Raw genomic sequence first — 17,310 nt, 5'->3', positions numbered from 1 at the left:
TAACTGACGTTGTACTTCGTCGAAATGATGATGCATGTGAAACCAACCGAGCGCGTTCATGATATTTACATGAATCTCTCAACCCCAGATCTGCCCATCGGTTCGCTCGTGTATTTCACACATAGTCAAAAGTGTGATATCAAGTTGATTCCAATTTCGAAACAACACTAAAAGTACGGACAAACTCTACCAAACCGCTTGAAACGAAAGAATGCTATGCTTCGCTCTCTTTCAACTGCGAAAAGCACTTCAGAAACAGATCTTCACCACCATCGAGCAACTTCACGTCCACATCATGCCCGGTATTGAAACCAAGACTTCGTTCAAGCCGCCATGCTTCCCTCAGATCTCTCCAAAGCTTGTCAAAGACACCGTCTTGGTGCGAAACGACCGCGTCCATGGCTGTTAAGATCATGCGTCGCACAGCCTCAATCCGTCCCTCACTCCCAACAACATCTTGACCAAAGCATGCTGTGTCGTACTCGAGTCTCAAAACCAACGTGTCTTCGTCATATGCCAAACATTCTACCATCAACTTGAATTTGGCGCCATCGCTCCACACAAGTTGCGGCTCCACGCCACCTCCCCAAGCTGCCTTACTCCAGGGGCCTCCTCTTTCCTGGTTGTGCCGGCCTGCGTCTTGCCCACGAGCATCATGAAAAGAAGCAACGCAGTCAAAAAGCGGGTGGTTTGGAAGATGGGCACCAACGTCCACATTGAGGTGCTTCAGCAGTTGATCCCACGGAATAACATGCGCCAGAGCACGCTGTGAAGAAGCCTGTGCCGAGGCAAGGAACGATTTGAGGGAAGCGTTGAGGTCACCAAAGCGCACGCGCACTGGCAATGGCTCTAGGAAGAGGCCAACCGCTTTCATTTCCGTCTCGGAGTGACGGTTGATGAAGGGCATACCCAGTGTCAGATCAATTTCTTCATCTTCAGCGCTGAGCGCCATGGCAACCGCTGCAACCAGAAGTTGCTGAAGTGTGACGCCGGACTGTTGAACGCAATTTTGCATACGATGCCAAAGTGAGGTAGATACGAGGCCTGTCAGCGACCTGCCATCGTAGCTTCTTCGCTCACCACCGTTTCCGAGGTATGCATGGCGATTGTGCTTCACATCCCCCAGATACTCAGACCAGAAGTCGAGACAAGCAGGATCAACCGTATTTGAAACCACTCGTTGGTGGCAGGGCTGTGGCCGTAGCGGCATTAAGAGCGAGGGACAGCATTGATAGGCGGTCGCAGCTTCGTGCAGAACGAGGCCAAGCGTTGTGTAGTCGCAGACAATGTGAGAAAGTACGGCCACAACGGTGTTCCCCGTCATGATCACCCGCACTGGAGCCTCTTCTGCGAGATTGAATGGCCGATTCAGTTCCTTGCGAACGTCGATGCGACGCCGTTGCTCGATACGGGGTGGAAACTTGGCCAGAACTCTTTGAAGACCATGCTCATGATCGCAAACATAGCGAGCACGGAAGATATCGTAGCTGGCCAGCACCATGTTCCAGGCTACAATCATTCTCGACTGGTTAAAGATATTGCCGTCGTACTGTGCAACCCAGCTCACATTGAAAGCAGATGTGCCGCGGTTCAGCTGCCCCTTCTGCCACCATTCTTTCTCCATTGGCCCAGGCTCAGAATGCTGAAGTCCATCGATATACTCTCTGCCAGGAGATAAAGACGGTGGCAAGGACGGTGCTGGCAGAAGCCCCTTGTCCATCTGATCAATCGCGGCGGCCAGGTCTCTCAAGGTCGGCAAGGTCAACAGCATTCTCATCGTGATATGTGTTCCAAATACCGCCCTTAAACTGGATGTCAACTTCAGCTGCTGCAGAGAATGACCGCCTAGTTGTATGAAGTTGGATTCGGGGCCGATCTTGACGGCTGTGGCAGCCAACTCAAGTACTTTGCTCCAGACAGCTGCGACGGCAATTTCGGTTTCCGTCCTCAGATCTTCGTCCTTGACAGCTCGTTGAGCAGACTCAGTCATGACTGAGCTATCAGCAACGTGAGCGATAGCGCGGTAGTCCACCTTCATGTTTGGCGTCATAGGCAGACTGTGCGCGACTGAGACGCATTTTGGAACGGCAAAGGCAGGAAGTACTCTGCGGATGGTATCCTTGATTCCGACAAGATCTGTAGACTCAGTCTGAATCATACACACCAGGTCGTCCATCCTGTTCGTCATGGCCACGGCGCGAACCCCATACTGTGTATTACACGCTCGAAGAATGCGTGCCTCTAGATCCTCGAGGTCGACCCGGAATCCGTGAAGTTTGATCTGTCGGTCGGCTCGGCCGAGAAAGATGATCTCTCCGTCTTCACTCCAGTAACCTCGATCTCCGGTTTTATACATGAATTCCCCTGAGCCATGGAAGGGATCTTCAAGAAAACGTTCTTTGGTAACCTCAGGTCGCCCGATATAACCGCGAGCAACCTGAACGCCGGCCAGATAGATTTCTCCGGTCCTTCCAGGGGGGACTAGACGTCGGTGGTGGTCCAAGATGTAGATCCTTGTTGAAGGGTTCGGACCTCCTATCGTGACAGGCTCTCCTGGACGAAGTCGTTTGATGGTGGCACCGCAAGTCGCCTCGGTTGGCCCGTACATATTGTAAACGGCTTTTCTGGCTGACCAAGTGTCGCAAACTGTCTGCGGAACAATCTCGCCGACGAGGTAAACCGTTTTGAGCCTCGGGAAGTCGCCTGGATCGAGAACCGAAGCCAGTGACGGAGTGAGAATAGCACAGTCAACGGTCTTTAAGTGGCTTAAACCGGCTTCCTCGCCTTCTTTCCGCAGGACCAAAGTTGAACCATAAGAGAGGGCCGAAAATAACTCATGAATGGCGCCGTCAAAAGCCACGGACATGATCTGGGCAATTCTGGTTCCAACTGACGCACCTAGACGAACTTCAAGGTCGCTTTGGAAAGCAACGAGACCCTGATGGGTGCACATGACGCCTTTTGGCTTGCCAGTAGAGCCAGATGTGAAACAAAGGTAGGCTCTGTCTTGCGGTCGTGGTTGAGCTCTCGCAGTGAAACATGCATGGGAGGAAGAACCGGAAACATGGCCGTCAAGTATGGCTTGGATATCAAGCGCAACTTCCGCTGTCGAACACCTCTTAGACATGGATTCCGTATTGGTGGCCAAGAAAATCTTTGCCGTTGATGACTCGAAGAGAGAGTCTCGGTAATGTTGTGGATGTGCCTTGTCCAAAGGACAGTAGATTCCTCCGGCGCGAAGAATGCCGTATATTGAGATGATCCAGTTGATAGATCCATCTGCGTGTACCGCGACAACCTCTTGACGCTCAATCTGGCCAGAAAGAGCGTGAGCAACCTTGCCGGAAAGGCTTTCCAGCTCGGCATAAGTGACCTGTCGACTCCCTGAGTCAATCGCTACGGCAGAGGGGTAACGTTCCGTGGTGCGCTCGAATAGTGTAACAAGATCTTCGGTGATTGAAGAAACGGTGGTCTTTTGGGACTGCCAGTTTCCCATCGAGCTGAGACTCTCGAGGTAACTGCTGGGAAGAACACGTGCTGATTCCAGAGGAGCTTCGGTCTCGCACAACGACGTCAAGGCGACTTTGAAGACCCCCGCAAGAGTTTCCATCGCATTCCGACTAAAGCGCCGGGAAGAGTACTGAAGGATCATGCCGCTTCCATCATCTTTGACGATGGCATTCAACGGCAGGTTGGTCGTGTGCTTGAAGAAGGAGGATCGAACCCCGCTACCCTCTGCCCACTGCTGTTCGTTCGGGGTCATAGCCATCAAATTGCACTTGATACGCGTGAAGCCGTTGTCCGGTGTCGTCCAGGAGTAGTGCATGAGGCGCCGCATACGGTCGAAGACATCTTTGACGAAGTCTCGCACGGAAACTTCCCAACAGAGGTCAACTTGAAGCGGCAGGGTATTGACCATGGGTCCGATGGTCTCGAAACTGCCAGACAGTCCAAGGTTCCGAGTCGACAAAACGGCTCCGACGACGACGTTTTCTGAGTCTGTATACAAGCCGAGACATAGTGCCCAAGCAGCATAAAAGAATGTGGCCGGAGTCACACTGCATTGCTGGGCTGCATTCTTGATGGATCTATACTCTTCAGGCTTGAAGGTGAGGTCAATGTGCATCTGGTCGGCAGAAACATCGACACCCTCAACCCCCTCCATGCTGGTGGTTGGTCTTTCAAGGAGAGGTTCGTCTCGTGCCGTTTCCAACTTGGCCCGCTGCTCAGCCCAGAAACGATCGCCTTCGGCTTTTCGAAAGAGTCCGTATTCTCTCTGCGCTGCGAGAATCTCAATGTAAGACGGTCCTGGCTGTATCGCTTGCCCTGACGCAACCAAGTGCACCTTTCGCACCAGAAGTCCGGCGGACCAGCCGTCTATCAGGGCGTGGTGAACGGCCCAAACGATTGTCGAGCAACCTTTTTCGGGTGATGATCCTTGGTAATGGATGACTGTAAAGCGCAATGCTAGATCCACAGCTGTTTTATTGTTTGACCATGGTAGACCGGGACCAGTGGCTGCCAGCAGCGCATTTTGGTACACCGCCCAGTTGCTGGTCTTAAACTCCCGCCAATGCAGTCGAGGACACATCAGGTGGCCGTCTTCTGGGCTGCGATATGTGGCACAAAAGATTGGTTCCGCTCGGCAAACCTCACCCCACGCCTTCTTGAGGTGGACAACTTGACTTGGGTGATGGCTCTCAGCATAATAGATGATATTTGTGCCAGCCGAGTCCATGCTACCATGAAACAAAGAGACTTGAATGTCTGATAGCTCGTGGACGCTACCAAAGGCGTCGCCCAGGTCCTGCACGCCCTTCGAAACAAACAAAAGCTCATTTTGGCCGCTGGGAGTGGACGATATAACTGCCTCATGCGATCCTAGTGCGGAAGTGCGTCTTTGGCATTTGTTTTTTCGAGGTTTAACATTCTCGTCCAAGCTGTTGTAGCCGCTGTCCTTCCGGACATGAGTCCTCTTGCTCGGTCGTGTTAGGCGGTTGTTGATTACTTCAATGTTAGGACCAGTTTGTCCTTTCTCGGTACAGTTCAGGCGGGCTTCGTCCGATGGGCGGATTTGATGTAGAAGTTGAGATACAGAAGGGCTCGAAAGAATAGAGTCGACAGGAATGAAGATGCCGCGTCGCCTACATTCCATCGAGAATCGGAGTGCCGCCATCGAATCGCCGCCATGGCTCGTGAAGTTGGCATCTGGGGCGATCGAGTTGACATCAACATGCAGAGAAGAAGCCAAGATTTGCAAAATCAGTGACGCCGCCATGCTTGCAATGTGATTACAAAATGAAAAAAGGAATACTTGAAAACGAATCTTCCGACACGTTCGCTCACAATCTTGGCACCTATTACTTTAGCTACATGTATATGGCTGGACCGACGTCCCAATGTCTCCGCTCCGCCCCGGGATCGGAAGCATCCCGTCAGTAGTGTTTTGCGGACTTCCGCGTCGTTTTGATTTTTCGCATTCTTTCCTAAGGAAAGTTCTTTGCTGGGAGTTTCGGAAATGTGCCGGTGTAATCGCGATGGTCTAATGTTTGAACAGACCAAGCTGAAACCTTTGATCAGACGTCCGAAACTGATGCATAGTTTAATAGTAGCTTAAGGCAGACGTCCAATCTGGACTCCCCCATCGGATCAGCGCGGTAGTTTCTATGACGTACCTTCGAAGCGAAACACATAGTTTCTCATCTCCAAACGACTTGAGCCACTTGAAGCGTTCTGTAATCTACTACTTTCGTCCAAGTCCAGAAATTGTTGAGTTCATGTTCATCGCTGCGGCTTACAAGCTAGTTCAGACCCGTCACAAATCAATTCTTTGCAAATAAGCCTTCATTACATCTCAACGCGACATGGACGGCTACGTCAAATTCACGAAAGATCGCGACGATAACATGTCCGAGAAGGCGCGTCTGGGAGATCAGCACGAGATACTGTTGCACGCGATGAGAGGACGCGCCATTTTGGCCCCCGTCGACCTTTCCAGGCCTTCCTTACGCATTCTGGACTCAGGTGCGGCAGATGGTCGCTGGTTGACGGACCTTCGCAGTTCCATAGGAGGTGACAGCCATGAATACGTCGGGACGGACATCGATCCATCCCTGTACCCTTCGTCGCCCCCGGAAGATGTTTACTTTTGCAACCAGTCCATCCGAAAACCATTCCCAGATGAGTGGCAGGGCACCTTCGATGTGGTGCACCAGCGCCTAGTCATGGCTGCGGTTGCGCCGCCCGACTCGACCATCACGTCTGCGACCTCAAATCTTGCAGGCCTGCTACGGCCGGGTGGCTGGTTGCAGCTTGTTGAACTGGACAACGAATGTGTAAACGACAACGGACCGGCGATGCGAAGACTTCTTCGTTATCACCAGCAGAATTCTGCCGCTGGTGGGCTGGGTCCTAACCTTTCGGTCCACTTAACAAGAGCCATGCAAGACGCGGGGCTAAAGGGCGTCGAAGAACGGTCGGTAGACGTGATGTACGGTGCCCGGAACAAGGGGGGTCGAGATTTAAGGATGAAGAGCATGATGAGTCTCTATGGTGCTGTAGGACCAGTGCTGGCTCAGGCGAAACGTACGTATATCTATCTTAGCCATTGCGTTGGTATGAACAATGACCCAGAACTGATCAACAAGTATACTTCCAGTGGCAACTCCAAAGAAGTTTGACGAGTACGATGCACGTACCTTGCCATCCCGATTGTGGGATGAGCTCGAAGTTGTAGGTGGAAGGATCAGGTTCGTTGTGGTTTACGGTCAAAAATGATAAGGACACGGAACCTTGCATTGCGTGTATCTTTCATTTAAAACACCCTTTCCAAAACATCATGTAAGTAATTCGATTCTCTTAGTACATGTAACTGGATAGTATAGCAATATGTAAAGGGTTGAATAAACGGAGAGGCAGCAAGCAAAATAGGCTTTGAATCAAGCAGACCTAATATTCAATATCTACTTATTCTCCAATATTCTCCTGGTACATCGCAAATTCAAGCTGGGATGGGTTATCCAGCACTCCTGATTTCTCGCCCAAGAAGACCCGTCAAGGTGGTCTTCGGGCGACAGCAAATCGAGTTGGTAGTTGCGTACGAGATGAGCCACTGTGGTTCTGATAATGAGATCGGCTGCATGCCGTCCCATACACTGCCTTGGTCCAAATCCATATCTCCAGAACAAGTAGCGCCGATCCCGCGCGTCCTTTTCGTTGCTGTTGAGAAATCGCTCCGGCCGGAAGGACTCGTTGTCCGGAGCCCACGCCTCATTGCGTACATTGAGAGCGTAGGTGTCTACCACAAAGCTGGTGCCTTCGGGGACGACGTACGTGAGCCCTGGACTGACTTCGAGGCGACGAGGAGTAGGAGCAGCTTGTGGGACGCTGAAAGCTGCCAATGGCCTCAGGCGGCTGGATTCGATCACGCAGCAGGCGAGGTACGTTGACCGACTATTGTCGAGATAGCGATGTAGCGTTTCGGGGCTAGTGGCTTCCCTTTCAATCTCAGTTCGCAGGCGACTCTGCGCGTTCTGATGTGCTGCCAAAAAGACAGGGACCCATGATAGACCTCCCATGGTGACGTCTAGATTTGCGAAGAGAGACTCGTCGAGAGTCTGAAGCAGCTGCTCTTCACTAATGTTTCCTGACGCAACAGCTTCATACATGCCAACGATAGGCTGCTGCGGGTCAGCATTCTGCTGTGCATGAGCTAGGGCCATTTGATTGAATATTTTCCACGCCTCCTTGAATCTGACAAGTTCTTGGTTCGCAGAAGTCGGGAGGAAACGAGCCCATGAAAACCGGTGTAAGCCTCCTTTGATGACGTGTTGATTGAATATGTGAGTTCGCAGAGGGATGAGGTCATCTAGTTGCGTCTTGAGCTGTGGCGGCAGAGGGCCGTAAAACTGATAAATACTTCACGTCAACAATTGACATCAAGTTTGATTACCGAAAAGTCTCGGAATGCTATGAAATACCACTACTAGATGCGTGCTCCGAGGTGAAATAGCCGGGGTAATTTCATAAACAGATAAAGGGACTGAGAAAATAGGGGGAGGACTAACCATGTCGGCGATGACTCGGAAGGGGAGTATCGCCAGGTCATCTACTGGATGTAGGAGATGTTCGTTCAGACCCCCGCTGCTTTTACCATGTAGTTGCTCAAAATGCTCCGCGACGCAGCGCTGAATATATTCGACCCGTGAACATACCGCCGCGCGTTGAAACGGAGGTTCGGCGACGGCTCTCACAGAGCGCCAGTCGGGGCCACTGAGCAGACCAACGCATTCGCCTAAGAGTCTGTTCATGTAGAAGCCCGAATTGTTTGCCGGCGCCTTGGAATGCTTATCTGAGTCCCTGAAAACGGTCTGCAAATGATGAGGCTGTGTCAGAACACTGAAAAAGCCAACGTTAGTATCGAACTTGATTTATATCAACGAACAATAGGACGCACATCTCTGGCTTCATTCCTGACCATATGCGATACATCCGGCCGTGCTGCTTCTCCCACGCTGCAGAATTCTCGACTCCTTTCAGAAACTTGGCGATGTCTCCTTGCCCATTCGGCCAGACGTATGGGCACGAAGGAATGCCAACCTTGTCACCATTCTCACCATATATCGGATGCTTCCAGTCCAAGTATTTCTACCCCAAGTTAACAATCAGCCATAATTTCGACTTCAATCGATGTCTACGTACATTGATGATGCTTGATATTAGCACTTTGAAGGAATTAGGTAGGATACCTGGGAATACGAGTTCCAACAGACTGAAGACCAGGAACGCAAAGAAAACAACAAGGAGATTAAACACAAGAAACATGACGGAAGGGCTTGAGGCAACCTTCGTCTCTAAAAGTCGACTTATAACTGTTTGCTGGCCTACAGTATAATTGTTCATTTTGAGGCCGCAGAAAATAGTCAATAATCAAATTGTGAACTTGTCGTAGACCGTAGCGTAGACCGTAGCATACACAGCCGTGGATCAGTCCATCCGCCTGTTGGAAAGTAAGACAGAGGACTTGGAAAACCTGGCCACATCGGACCTCCCCGCTGACCGCCGTGGGTACCAACCGAGGCAGTTTTACTTTTGGTGCAGTGTCTCGTCTGATATTTGGGCACAAGTTTCATATACAGATTCAGTAGTAAGATGCGTTTTTTGCTGCAATAACATCGGCCAAAAAAGCTCGTTGTTTGATGTTGTGTAGTAACTAGCAGCAGTCCACCAATTCCATGTTCAACGACTTCCAAAATTTCACGGCCGCATATCGATAGCACTTACCCAAGCATTTCTCAAAGGGTAAATCTTGTGAATATTCCATCCAGATGCCTTGGCGACTTGCTGCCAGTCCTCTGCTGTTCGCTCCCGTCCCTTTGCCGTCATCAACATCTGTACATCACCGTACTGTGCTAAGCGTCCCATAGCACCGTCCTGCAGCACGGCATCCATGACGACTAGTCGTGATTGATCCCCCGGGACTATGGATTCTCGGATGTTGCGCAAAATCTGTATTACCTCTGGGTCTAGCCAGTTATGCAAACACCACTTGATAACGTAGACCTCGTGACGAGGCAATGGGCCGGTTAGGAAGTCCCCTGCGACGAGGTTCTCGGGTGATATGCGGCTTCCGACGTCGGCATACTGCCCGTCCGGCGAGTGAAAGAAAGGCCCTGTGTGGTCGATAACCGCGGCCATGTCTAGAATGCCACCTCGCACTAGAGAATGAGTCTTAGTTCACGCAGGGGAACTCAAAAGTAGTGACAACATATAGGGAGGGAAATCGCCTACTTTTTGGGTGTTCGCGAAGCAATGATGCCATCAGTGCCCCTCCACCCCCTCCTACATCGAGCACAGTCTTGTCCCCGATCTCGTGCCAGGGATAGTCTGTAAGAATTCCAGGAGCCTGGGCAACCTGGCTAGCACTGAAAGCGCGATGTACGCGGGGCAGCCACCCGCGCTTCTCAAAGTAGGCGAATATGCTATCGTCTGTGTCATAGTTGATCTGAGCCGCCGTACGAGTGGCACCGCTAAGAAGCGAGTCCGGAATTCCACGCGCCATGTCATAGAACTCGGTAGCGTATAGCTCCACCCAGGTGTGCCATTGTGTCCAGTGGTCAGACCGCAGAAGATCGGAACGAGCGTTGTTGGTGTAAGTATCGTTCGAGGCATCGTAGGTGAACAGCCCGTTATTGTAAAGTAGTCTCATGACAGGCCGAAGTCGATCTTCACGTGCTCCAGCAGCCTCTGAAAGTTTGGCAACGGTCATGCCCGGTGACGATGATAGAATGTCCGGGACTTTGAGCGAGACGACTGCTACTAAGCTTTTGCTACTCAAATAGTATCCTGCGCGACCCCGCGGTGGCCAAGCCATCAGCAAATAGACTGAACATGAGCGAGTAAAGATGAGAACAAACCCATGAAATGATCAGCCAAGACAAGTTGAGCCGGTTGCAGTATTTGCTTGGCTTCGTCCAGCAGATCTACTGCTTCTGCCGCCAGCGACCCGATCCTCTTATCCGGCAGCGTTTTCGCATCGTGGAGCTTGGAAGCGAGTTGGGCTTGCAAGTTGGGCTGTTTCAAACTACTAAGAAGTTTTGACAAAGTCTCGTTGAGAGTCTCTAGTGTTTGTTCAACGTCAGTTGCAGAATTTGTCGAAGTAGAAGCCATCGTTTTTGTCGACCTCTTGACGTCTGGTGAGAGGATCTAAGATTGCACTGATACCGAATTTAGGTAGGAAGGAAATGAATTTTACAATCGAATTTCAATCAATAACTAGCCGACGTCATTCTTCCCTTACAATTGGGTTCTACTTTGACCTACTGCAGTGCAATCAGACGAATTCTAGATGCCAGTTATGTCATGCACGCCGGGGACACGGAGGCATCCGGGGTGCATGCACTAAGGTACTCAAGGTTGGTAAGTTTAAGGTAATGTTCTTCACTGTCCGATGGGGGCATGCCTTTCCTCAAAGAATGTCCATGGGGAAATATTAAGACGATTCACTTTCCTTTTTCGAATACTCAATGCCATTTGAAAATGGGTTTGACTTTCCGCACCGGATGTCCTGGGTCTAAACACCGGACGAGAGAACGAGGATATTCCGTCCGATGTTACTAGTCGAGGAATCGGTTTCTCATGTATTGCACTTTGCCATTTCTCGCATTCGGGGGTGCGAATATGTAAGAGTAGTTGCTATTCTCGTCATGTGGCGTTACACAGGAACAGAAACCAAAACGCATGAGAGCAAGAAACGTTGAAAGAGGCGTCGGACCCACTTACGACAGTATGCCTCTCAAAATCCTCATCTCTGGGGCCGGCGTGGCTGGTCCCGCCCTATCCGCCTTCTTGCTCCGCGCCAACCCGTCTCACAGCATCACAATCGTCGAGCGCTCTCTGGCGCTGCGCAAGGGAGGCCAGCAGATCGACTTGCGTGGACAAGGAATACCCGTAATGCGCAAGCTGGGGCTTTTGGATAAGGTCAAAGAACGAGCGGTAGCCGAAGATGGTATTGCTTTCGTGGATGCCTCATCTGGCAGGCAATGGGCAATCTTCGGCAGAAATGATTCTGGTCAAGGCCGACAGGCCTTCAGCAGCGAGTATGAAATCATGCGACGCGATCTCGTTGACGTGCTGTACGGCGCCAGTCTGGACGAAGGACGTCGAGGGCGGAGCCGGGATCGAGGTCAGGGTGGCCTCAAGTACAAGTTCGGAACCTACGCTACTGGCATTCGCCAATTTGAAAGTGGCGCCCAAGTCAGCTTCTGCGATGGCAGTACTGAGGACTTTGACTTGGTAGTCGGTGCTGACGGGCAGTCGTCGAAGACACGGCGGCTCGTGTTTGGCCAGGAGGCGAGCGACGCGGCTTTCAAATCACTTGGGGTGAACTTCGCTTACTTCAGGATCCCTCGGGAACAGAGTGACAACGCAACGGCGCAAGCGAGCTTTTCGTCCAAAAAGCGATTCATGGCTATTCGAACGGGTGACAGACCGGTAGCTCAGGGCTATCTTGGGGTCAAGGCCGATATCCCTGAGTTGACAAACTCAACAACTCAAAGCGCGTCAACCCAGAAAGATTTATGGGCACAGATTTTCGAAGGAGCAGGATGGAAATCGGAGCGTTTGATACGGGACATGTTGGCGACGGATGACTTTTATGCTCACAAGCTGGGCCAGGTCAAGATGGATACCTGGTCCAAAGGGCGCGTTGTGTTGTTGGGGGACGCAGGATACTGCCCAAGCCCAATGACCGGTATGGGAACCGCGTGTGGTATGGTTGGAGCTTACGTTCTCGCCGGCGAAATTTCAAGATTTGGACATGGCAGCAATATCAAAGCTGCTCTTGAGTCGTACGAAAAGGTGATGCGGCCATTCATTGTCGAAGCTCAGAAGCTGCCGGCCATTGGTCCAGGACCATTGTATATCGAAACGGAATGGGGCATTTGGTTTGCTAACCGGGTTTTTGGTGTTATGTCTGCTCTGCAAATCGACCGTTTGCTGAATAGAATCATGCCGGAGGATAAAGGTGGATGGATAGTTCCTGAATACCCGGAGCTCAACGGAAACACATAAACGTATCTAGCCAGGCAACCTTTACGATCTATCTATTCTACGAAGCAAATCTAGGGTCGCACAGCACATTCAAGCTGTAGCTACAAGCTCCGATTTGAAGGCTGTCGTCTCTTCAGTTCACTATCGGCTTCACGACATTTGGTCACAACTCAAGCGAAATATGTCACGTTCTTCTCAAAACGGCTTGTAGTACTAATAAAGTTGTACCGATGGCGGAAATCCGGGGCGTTTTGAGTTTTGGGGGTCGGGGACAAACCCGCTGCCGCCAAACTTGGGAAGTCAATGGGGGCAATGTTCCGATGCGAGTCCCGACCGGACAACCATGACACTGTCCGAACGGCAGGCCTCCCCAGTCACCAAATCTAACGGTGAACACCCACTCTTCTTGCCGCCATGAACTCACGACTCTTCATTCAGCCAAGCAATGGGTATGGGCAGATAGAGTGAGAGAGCCCACCGCGATGGATCCTTCGAACGAAACCATCAGTATAACCCGAACACAATCGAAAGAATACAAGAACAAGCGCGACACATTTATCGATGTAGCGGTTCCGTCATATCAGTTGGAGCTGCCTCACGACTTTCCGCTAGAAAGGGCGCCCTGGGACGATGCCTCTAGCGAACAAACCAAGGTCCCGACGAGTTCCACGGATGAGTTGTCAATTGAGAGTAACAATGTAGAGAAAAGAGGCGATACAGCGTCGGATGCTGTTGGTGATTTTCCTCAAGGTCTCCAACTAGCCATGATCGTGTTAGCCGTCATTCTCAGTTTCTTTCTTGTGTCACTTGACATGGTAACGTCTTGTCAGCCCGTGAGACCACAGGCAATGGCTGACTTCCACAGACCATCGTAGCAACCGCGATACCGAGGATAACTGACGAGTTTCACGGTATTGCCGATGTGTCGTGGTATAGCTCGGTATTCTTCATGACGACTGCCGGGTTCCAGTCGACTTGGGGCAAAGCGTATAAGTACTTCCCGCTCAAGACGACGTTTCTGGCTTCCATTACGGTCTTTGAACTGGGCAGCCTGCTTTGTGGAGCAGCTCCAACATCCCTCGCCCTTATCATCGGGCGTGCTATAACCGGCATAGGGGGCGCAGGAATCGGATCTGGCTGTTACACCATCATTGGTAAGTATAGCTCAGACTGAATTTGGCCACAAGCTTAGCCAAGAATGATTCAAAACTGACATCGACGCAGGCTTTTCTGCCGATCCGAAGAAGAGACCTTTATTCACTGGGCTTGTTGGTGCATCGTACGGTATAGCCAGTGCACTTGGCCCCTTGCTCGGCGGCTTACTTAGTGACAAGGCATCGTGGCGTTGGTGAGCTTTCATACCTCACGACATTGGAAGCTGAGAAACCAAACATTTCCCTCTAACTTGTCCACAGGTGTTTCTACATCAACCTACCAATCGGAGCCATCTCCATACTGGCTATTGTTCGTTTCTTCAAATCTCCGGCAGCTGCAAATCCGCAGGCAGCGTCTTGGATGGAGAAAATCGTACAAATGGATCCTCTAGGATCTTCTCTCATGATGTCTGCTGTTGTTTCTCTGATATTGGCTCTCCAGAAGGGTGGACAGACCGATTCTTGGGGTTCGCCAAAAGTTATTGGCCTCCTCGTTAGCGCCGGCGTTCTTATGGTTCTCTTTGCAGTTTGGGAAAGTTTTCAGGGAGAAAGAGCAATGATAGTTCCTCGGCTCTTCAGGCGTCGCGTTATATTCTTTTCCTTCATGTTTCTCGCACTCTTCGCGGGCGGCTACTATACACTTATCTATATCCTACCGTTGTACTTCCAGGCCATCGATGGAACAAGCCCAATCGAATCTGGTAAGTGTTCCGTACCACAGACACAAGCTTTTCATGAGAAACGATTTTGACAGAATCTCATAGGAGTTCGTAATCTTCCGCTCATAATCGCCGTCTCTATTGCATCCATCCTTTCCGGAAGCTTGGTCTCATCCACCGGCTTTGCTGCACCCCTCATGCCCATTGGCGCCGCCACTGCCACAGTTGCGGCCGGACTTCTGTTCACGCTTGACATTGGCACCGAGCCGATCAAATGGGTCATGTACCAAGTGCTTGCAGGCATTGGCTTTGGTATCGCTATCCAGGTGCCGATGATCATAAGCCAGTCGAGCATCGACTTGTCCGATCTTGCTTCGATCACAGCTCTGATGATGTTTAGCCAGACTACTGGAGCCGCTGTTCTTGTTTCGGCAGCCCAGGCTGCATTCGGCAACGTCCTCCTTCAGGAGGCACAGATGACTGCCCCGGATATCAAGCCCGAGGCTCTGATTATGACAGGCGTTGGCTCGTTGCGGCAGGTGTTTCGTCCCGATCAACTTGCAGGGATTTTGGTTGCTTACATGAGAGGTTTGAAGATCACATTTGCTATTGTTATCGGAGCGGTTGTTTTGGCATTTAGCATGAGCACCTACGTGCCATGGAAGCGATTGGGACATGGCAGTAAGAAAGAGGTAGCTGCCGAGGAAGTTTAATGTACAATAAATATCGTTCCAGAATTTTAAAAAGCACCTTCCTGCGAAGAAAGATAAAGTCCAAGTTTCTACAATCAAGAGTAGCGTACATGTTTAATTTGCGAGTTGCGTACGATTGGTAAAGGACACATAGTTATACACATTCAAACTGAATGATTTGGAAGCAGTATTATTCAGGTTATCATTACGTCACATTACAACAATGTCATGTTTTCATGGGTATGCTATGAAGGCCAGTTATCAGACAGTAGGTTTCCTTCTTCGTACTTTCGCACGTATGGGCCCCTCTGGGTGCATTACACCAAACATGAAGTATCTAGGGTCGTCCCTAACCCAACCATCCCTAGGCTCGAGCACGATATCAAAGACGGTAAGAAACATCGCCATTGTGACAATCAATTCTTTCTTGGCGAAATGGCGACCTGGGCACATACGAGATCCGCCCCCGTATGGCACCCAGGATCCGAGTGTACCGTCGAGTGAGAAGTGTGGATGCGATGGCTTCTCGTGCGTCTCTGATCGGCTCGCAAGGCGAAGGTCTGGAAGTACAGGCCCACTCGCCGGGTCCTGTGGGTTGACGATGAACCGTTCTGGCCAAAAGTCGTCTACGGGATGAGGCTCGTCTGTTGTGCCTTGGTTCCAAATGGAAGGCACACGAGCCGTATCATATGTCGAAACCATGATTGGCTCGTCTTTCGTAAACTTCCAGCCTGCGATGGAGAAGTCGGGTGTCTGAGGCACGCGGGCGACCACTGTCCCGTTGTGAACACGCAGAACCTCCGCATATATCGACTGAATCAGGGTCTCTTGGCAAAGTCCATCAATATCGATTTCAGGTGGGCTTTCGTTGGATGAAAAACGCATGTGAGGAGAGATTTCGGCTCGAACCTGCTCGAGGAGTGCCGGGCGCTGCACAACTTCCAACACCATCCATCCAATCGCAGGAATTGCATTTGCAGTGGCTCTGTTGCAGTTAAATGGTTAGAACATGTTCTGTGCAGGTAGTATGATATGAAATTCTCTGGCACTTACGCCCAAAGCAAACCCAAATCGTCGGCTGCGACTGTGTCCTTGCTCAACGGCATCTTGTTGAAGAATGCGTGCCGACTCCTCATCAGCTTAGATCCGAAGTTCTCTTCCCAGTTCCGCGTGTCTGTCGGGCTTTGGCTGATGTCGTAGCTTTTGTGAGCAAGTTCATGCCATCTCTTCATGTTCTCCTTCATCTTATCCCTAGCCGTATACGAAGCCGGAAATAGCCATCGGGGCATCTCTCGAAATAGGTTGGGCAAGTGACCGTCAAAGTCCCAGAAGTCTGGCTCGATATTCGGGGCAGCCTCAAAGATACGCGGCCCGCACAGCGATGTGGTTGCTGCTGTGAAGCAGACTTTTCGAAGAAAGGACCCGTACAGATCCGGGATGTCGGTCCAAGAGTCGTAGCCGATCTCTACGCGCGCGAGCTGGGTCCAGAGATTCGAGATGAGCTGGCGCTGCATCTCTTCAAGCCTTTCTCCGCTCAGGCCTTCATGTACACTTTGATAAACATGATGGAAAATACGATGTTCGTGTGGGATCGGATTACTCTGGGCCACAGGTTGGTTACTGATTCCTGTGTCATCAGCATGATAGAACGGCACGTCACTCGTGTTGACACCGAAAGCAGTGACCAAGACCTGGACAAGCCAGCGCTCACTGCTCAGCCAACGAGAACCTTTGAATAAGGTGACGATGTTGCTGGCACCATTCAGAACGGTCATGCGGCGATTCAGAAGTTTCAGTTGCACAGGCGTGTTCGGTCCACAGCATGTCCTAGGTTTCATTCTGTGAGAAGCTTTGCGGGAAGATAACGAAGGAGGAGTCTTACGAAGCTTTGGCAAGCAATCGTTCCGTGTTCCATAGAAACTGAATCAAATGACCGACGACAGGAAGTGCAGATGGCAACGTCGGTGGTGAACGTTTGTCCCCATGGCGAATCACTGGCGACTCCCAACCCGAGAGCAAGAGACGTAAGACACCAACTGACACGAGCAACGCACAAACAGCAGTGGGCGAGTAGAAGTCCATGTTGACACCCGGGTGGCTGAGGTGAAGGAGTGACTCTGGGATGAACGGAAACAAAGCAGCGTTAAGGGGTTAGTCTGGTTAAGACTGCGCGCAAGAGTTCAACTAGACCATGAAGCTTTGCCTGAACCTGTCTAGTTCCAATATGTCAGCCCCGCCCGCTCAGCGAAGGAAGGA

At 51.1% G+C, this 17,310-nt stretch overlaps 6 protein-coding genes across 6 annotated transcripts; 3 read left to right on the top strand and 3 right to left on the bottom strand.

The window, feature by feature from the left end:
* Positions 1-214: 214 nt before the first annotated feature.
* CkaCkLH20_00913 (nonribosomal peptide synthase) lies at positions 215-4,165 on the bottom strand (the record flags this gene model as incomplete). Its single annotated transcript, XM_038883633.1, has 1 exon — positions 215-4,165. The coding sequence occupies one exon, from the start codon at positions 4,163-4,165 to the stop codon at positions 215-217; it is 3,951 nt and encodes a 1,316-aa protein (XP_038751228.1).
* Positions 4,166-5,864: 1,699 nt separating this feature from the next.
* Positions 5,865-6,680, top strand: CkaCkLH20_00912 (methyltransferase; the record flags this gene model as incomplete). The annotated part of the gene is made up of 1 exon (XM_038883632.1): positions 5,865-6,680. One exon carries the CDS (start codon positions 5,865-5,867, stop codon positions 6,678-6,680), a length of 816 nt encoding a protein of 271 aa, XP_038751227.1.
* A 282-nt stretch (positions 6,681-6,962) lies between these two features.
* CkaCkLH20_00911 (uncharacterized protein) lies at positions 6,963-10,267 on the bottom strand (the record flags this gene model as incomplete). The annotated part of the gene is made up of 5 exons (XM_038883631.1): positions 6,963-7,679; positions 8,214-8,397; positions 8,456-8,646; positions 9,283-9,716; positions 9,790-10,267. The coding sequence occupies 5 exons, from the start codon at positions 10,265-10,267 to the stop codon at positions 6,963-6,965; spliced, it is 2,004 nt and encodes a 667-aa protein (XP_038751226.1).
* A 1,019-nt stretch (positions 10,268-11,286) lies between these two features.
* CkaCkLH20_00910 (oxidoreductase) lies at positions 11,287-12,570 on the top strand (the record flags this gene model as incomplete). Its single annotated transcript, XM_038883630.1, has 1 exon — positions 11,287-12,570. The coding sequence occupies one exon, from the start codon at positions 11,287-11,289 to the stop codon at positions 12,568-12,570; it is 1,284 nt and encodes a 427-aa protein (XP_038751225.1).
* A 461-nt stretch (positions 12,571-13,031) lies between these two features.
* CkaCkLH20_00909 (efflux pump antibiotic resistance) lies at positions 13,032-15,075 on the top strand (the record flags this gene model as incomplete). The annotated part of the gene is made up of 5 exons (XM_038883629.1): positions 13,032-13,364; positions 13,415-13,703; positions 13,774-13,897; positions 13,965-14,404; positions 14,468-15,075. The coding sequence occupies 5 exons, from the start codon at positions 13,032-13,034 to the stop codon at positions 15,073-15,075; spliced, it is 1,794 nt and encodes a 597-aa protein (XP_038751224.1).
* Positions 15,076-15,315: 240 nt separating this feature from the next.
* Positions 15,316-16,829, bottom strand: CkaCkLH20_00908 (uncharacterized protein; the record flags this gene model as incomplete). The annotated part of the gene is made up of 2 exons (XM_038883628.1): positions 15,316-16,039; positions 16,108-16,829. 2 exons carry the CDS (start codon positions 16,827-16,829, stop codon positions 15,316-15,318), a joined length of 1,446 nt encoding a protein of 481 aa, XP_038751223.1.
* Positions 16,830-17,310: the final 481 nt, after the last annotated feature.

The sequence above is a fragment of the Colletotrichum karsti genome (genome assembly GCF_011947395.1).
Source record: "Colletotrichum karsti strain CkLH20 chromosome Unknown Scaffold2, whole genome shotgun sequence".
NCBI lineage: Eukaryota > Fungi > Ascomycota > Sordariomycetes > Glomerellales > Glomerellaceae > Colletotrichum > Colletotrichum karsti.
This window is presented reverse-complemented; position numbering and strand designations above follow the sequence as displayed.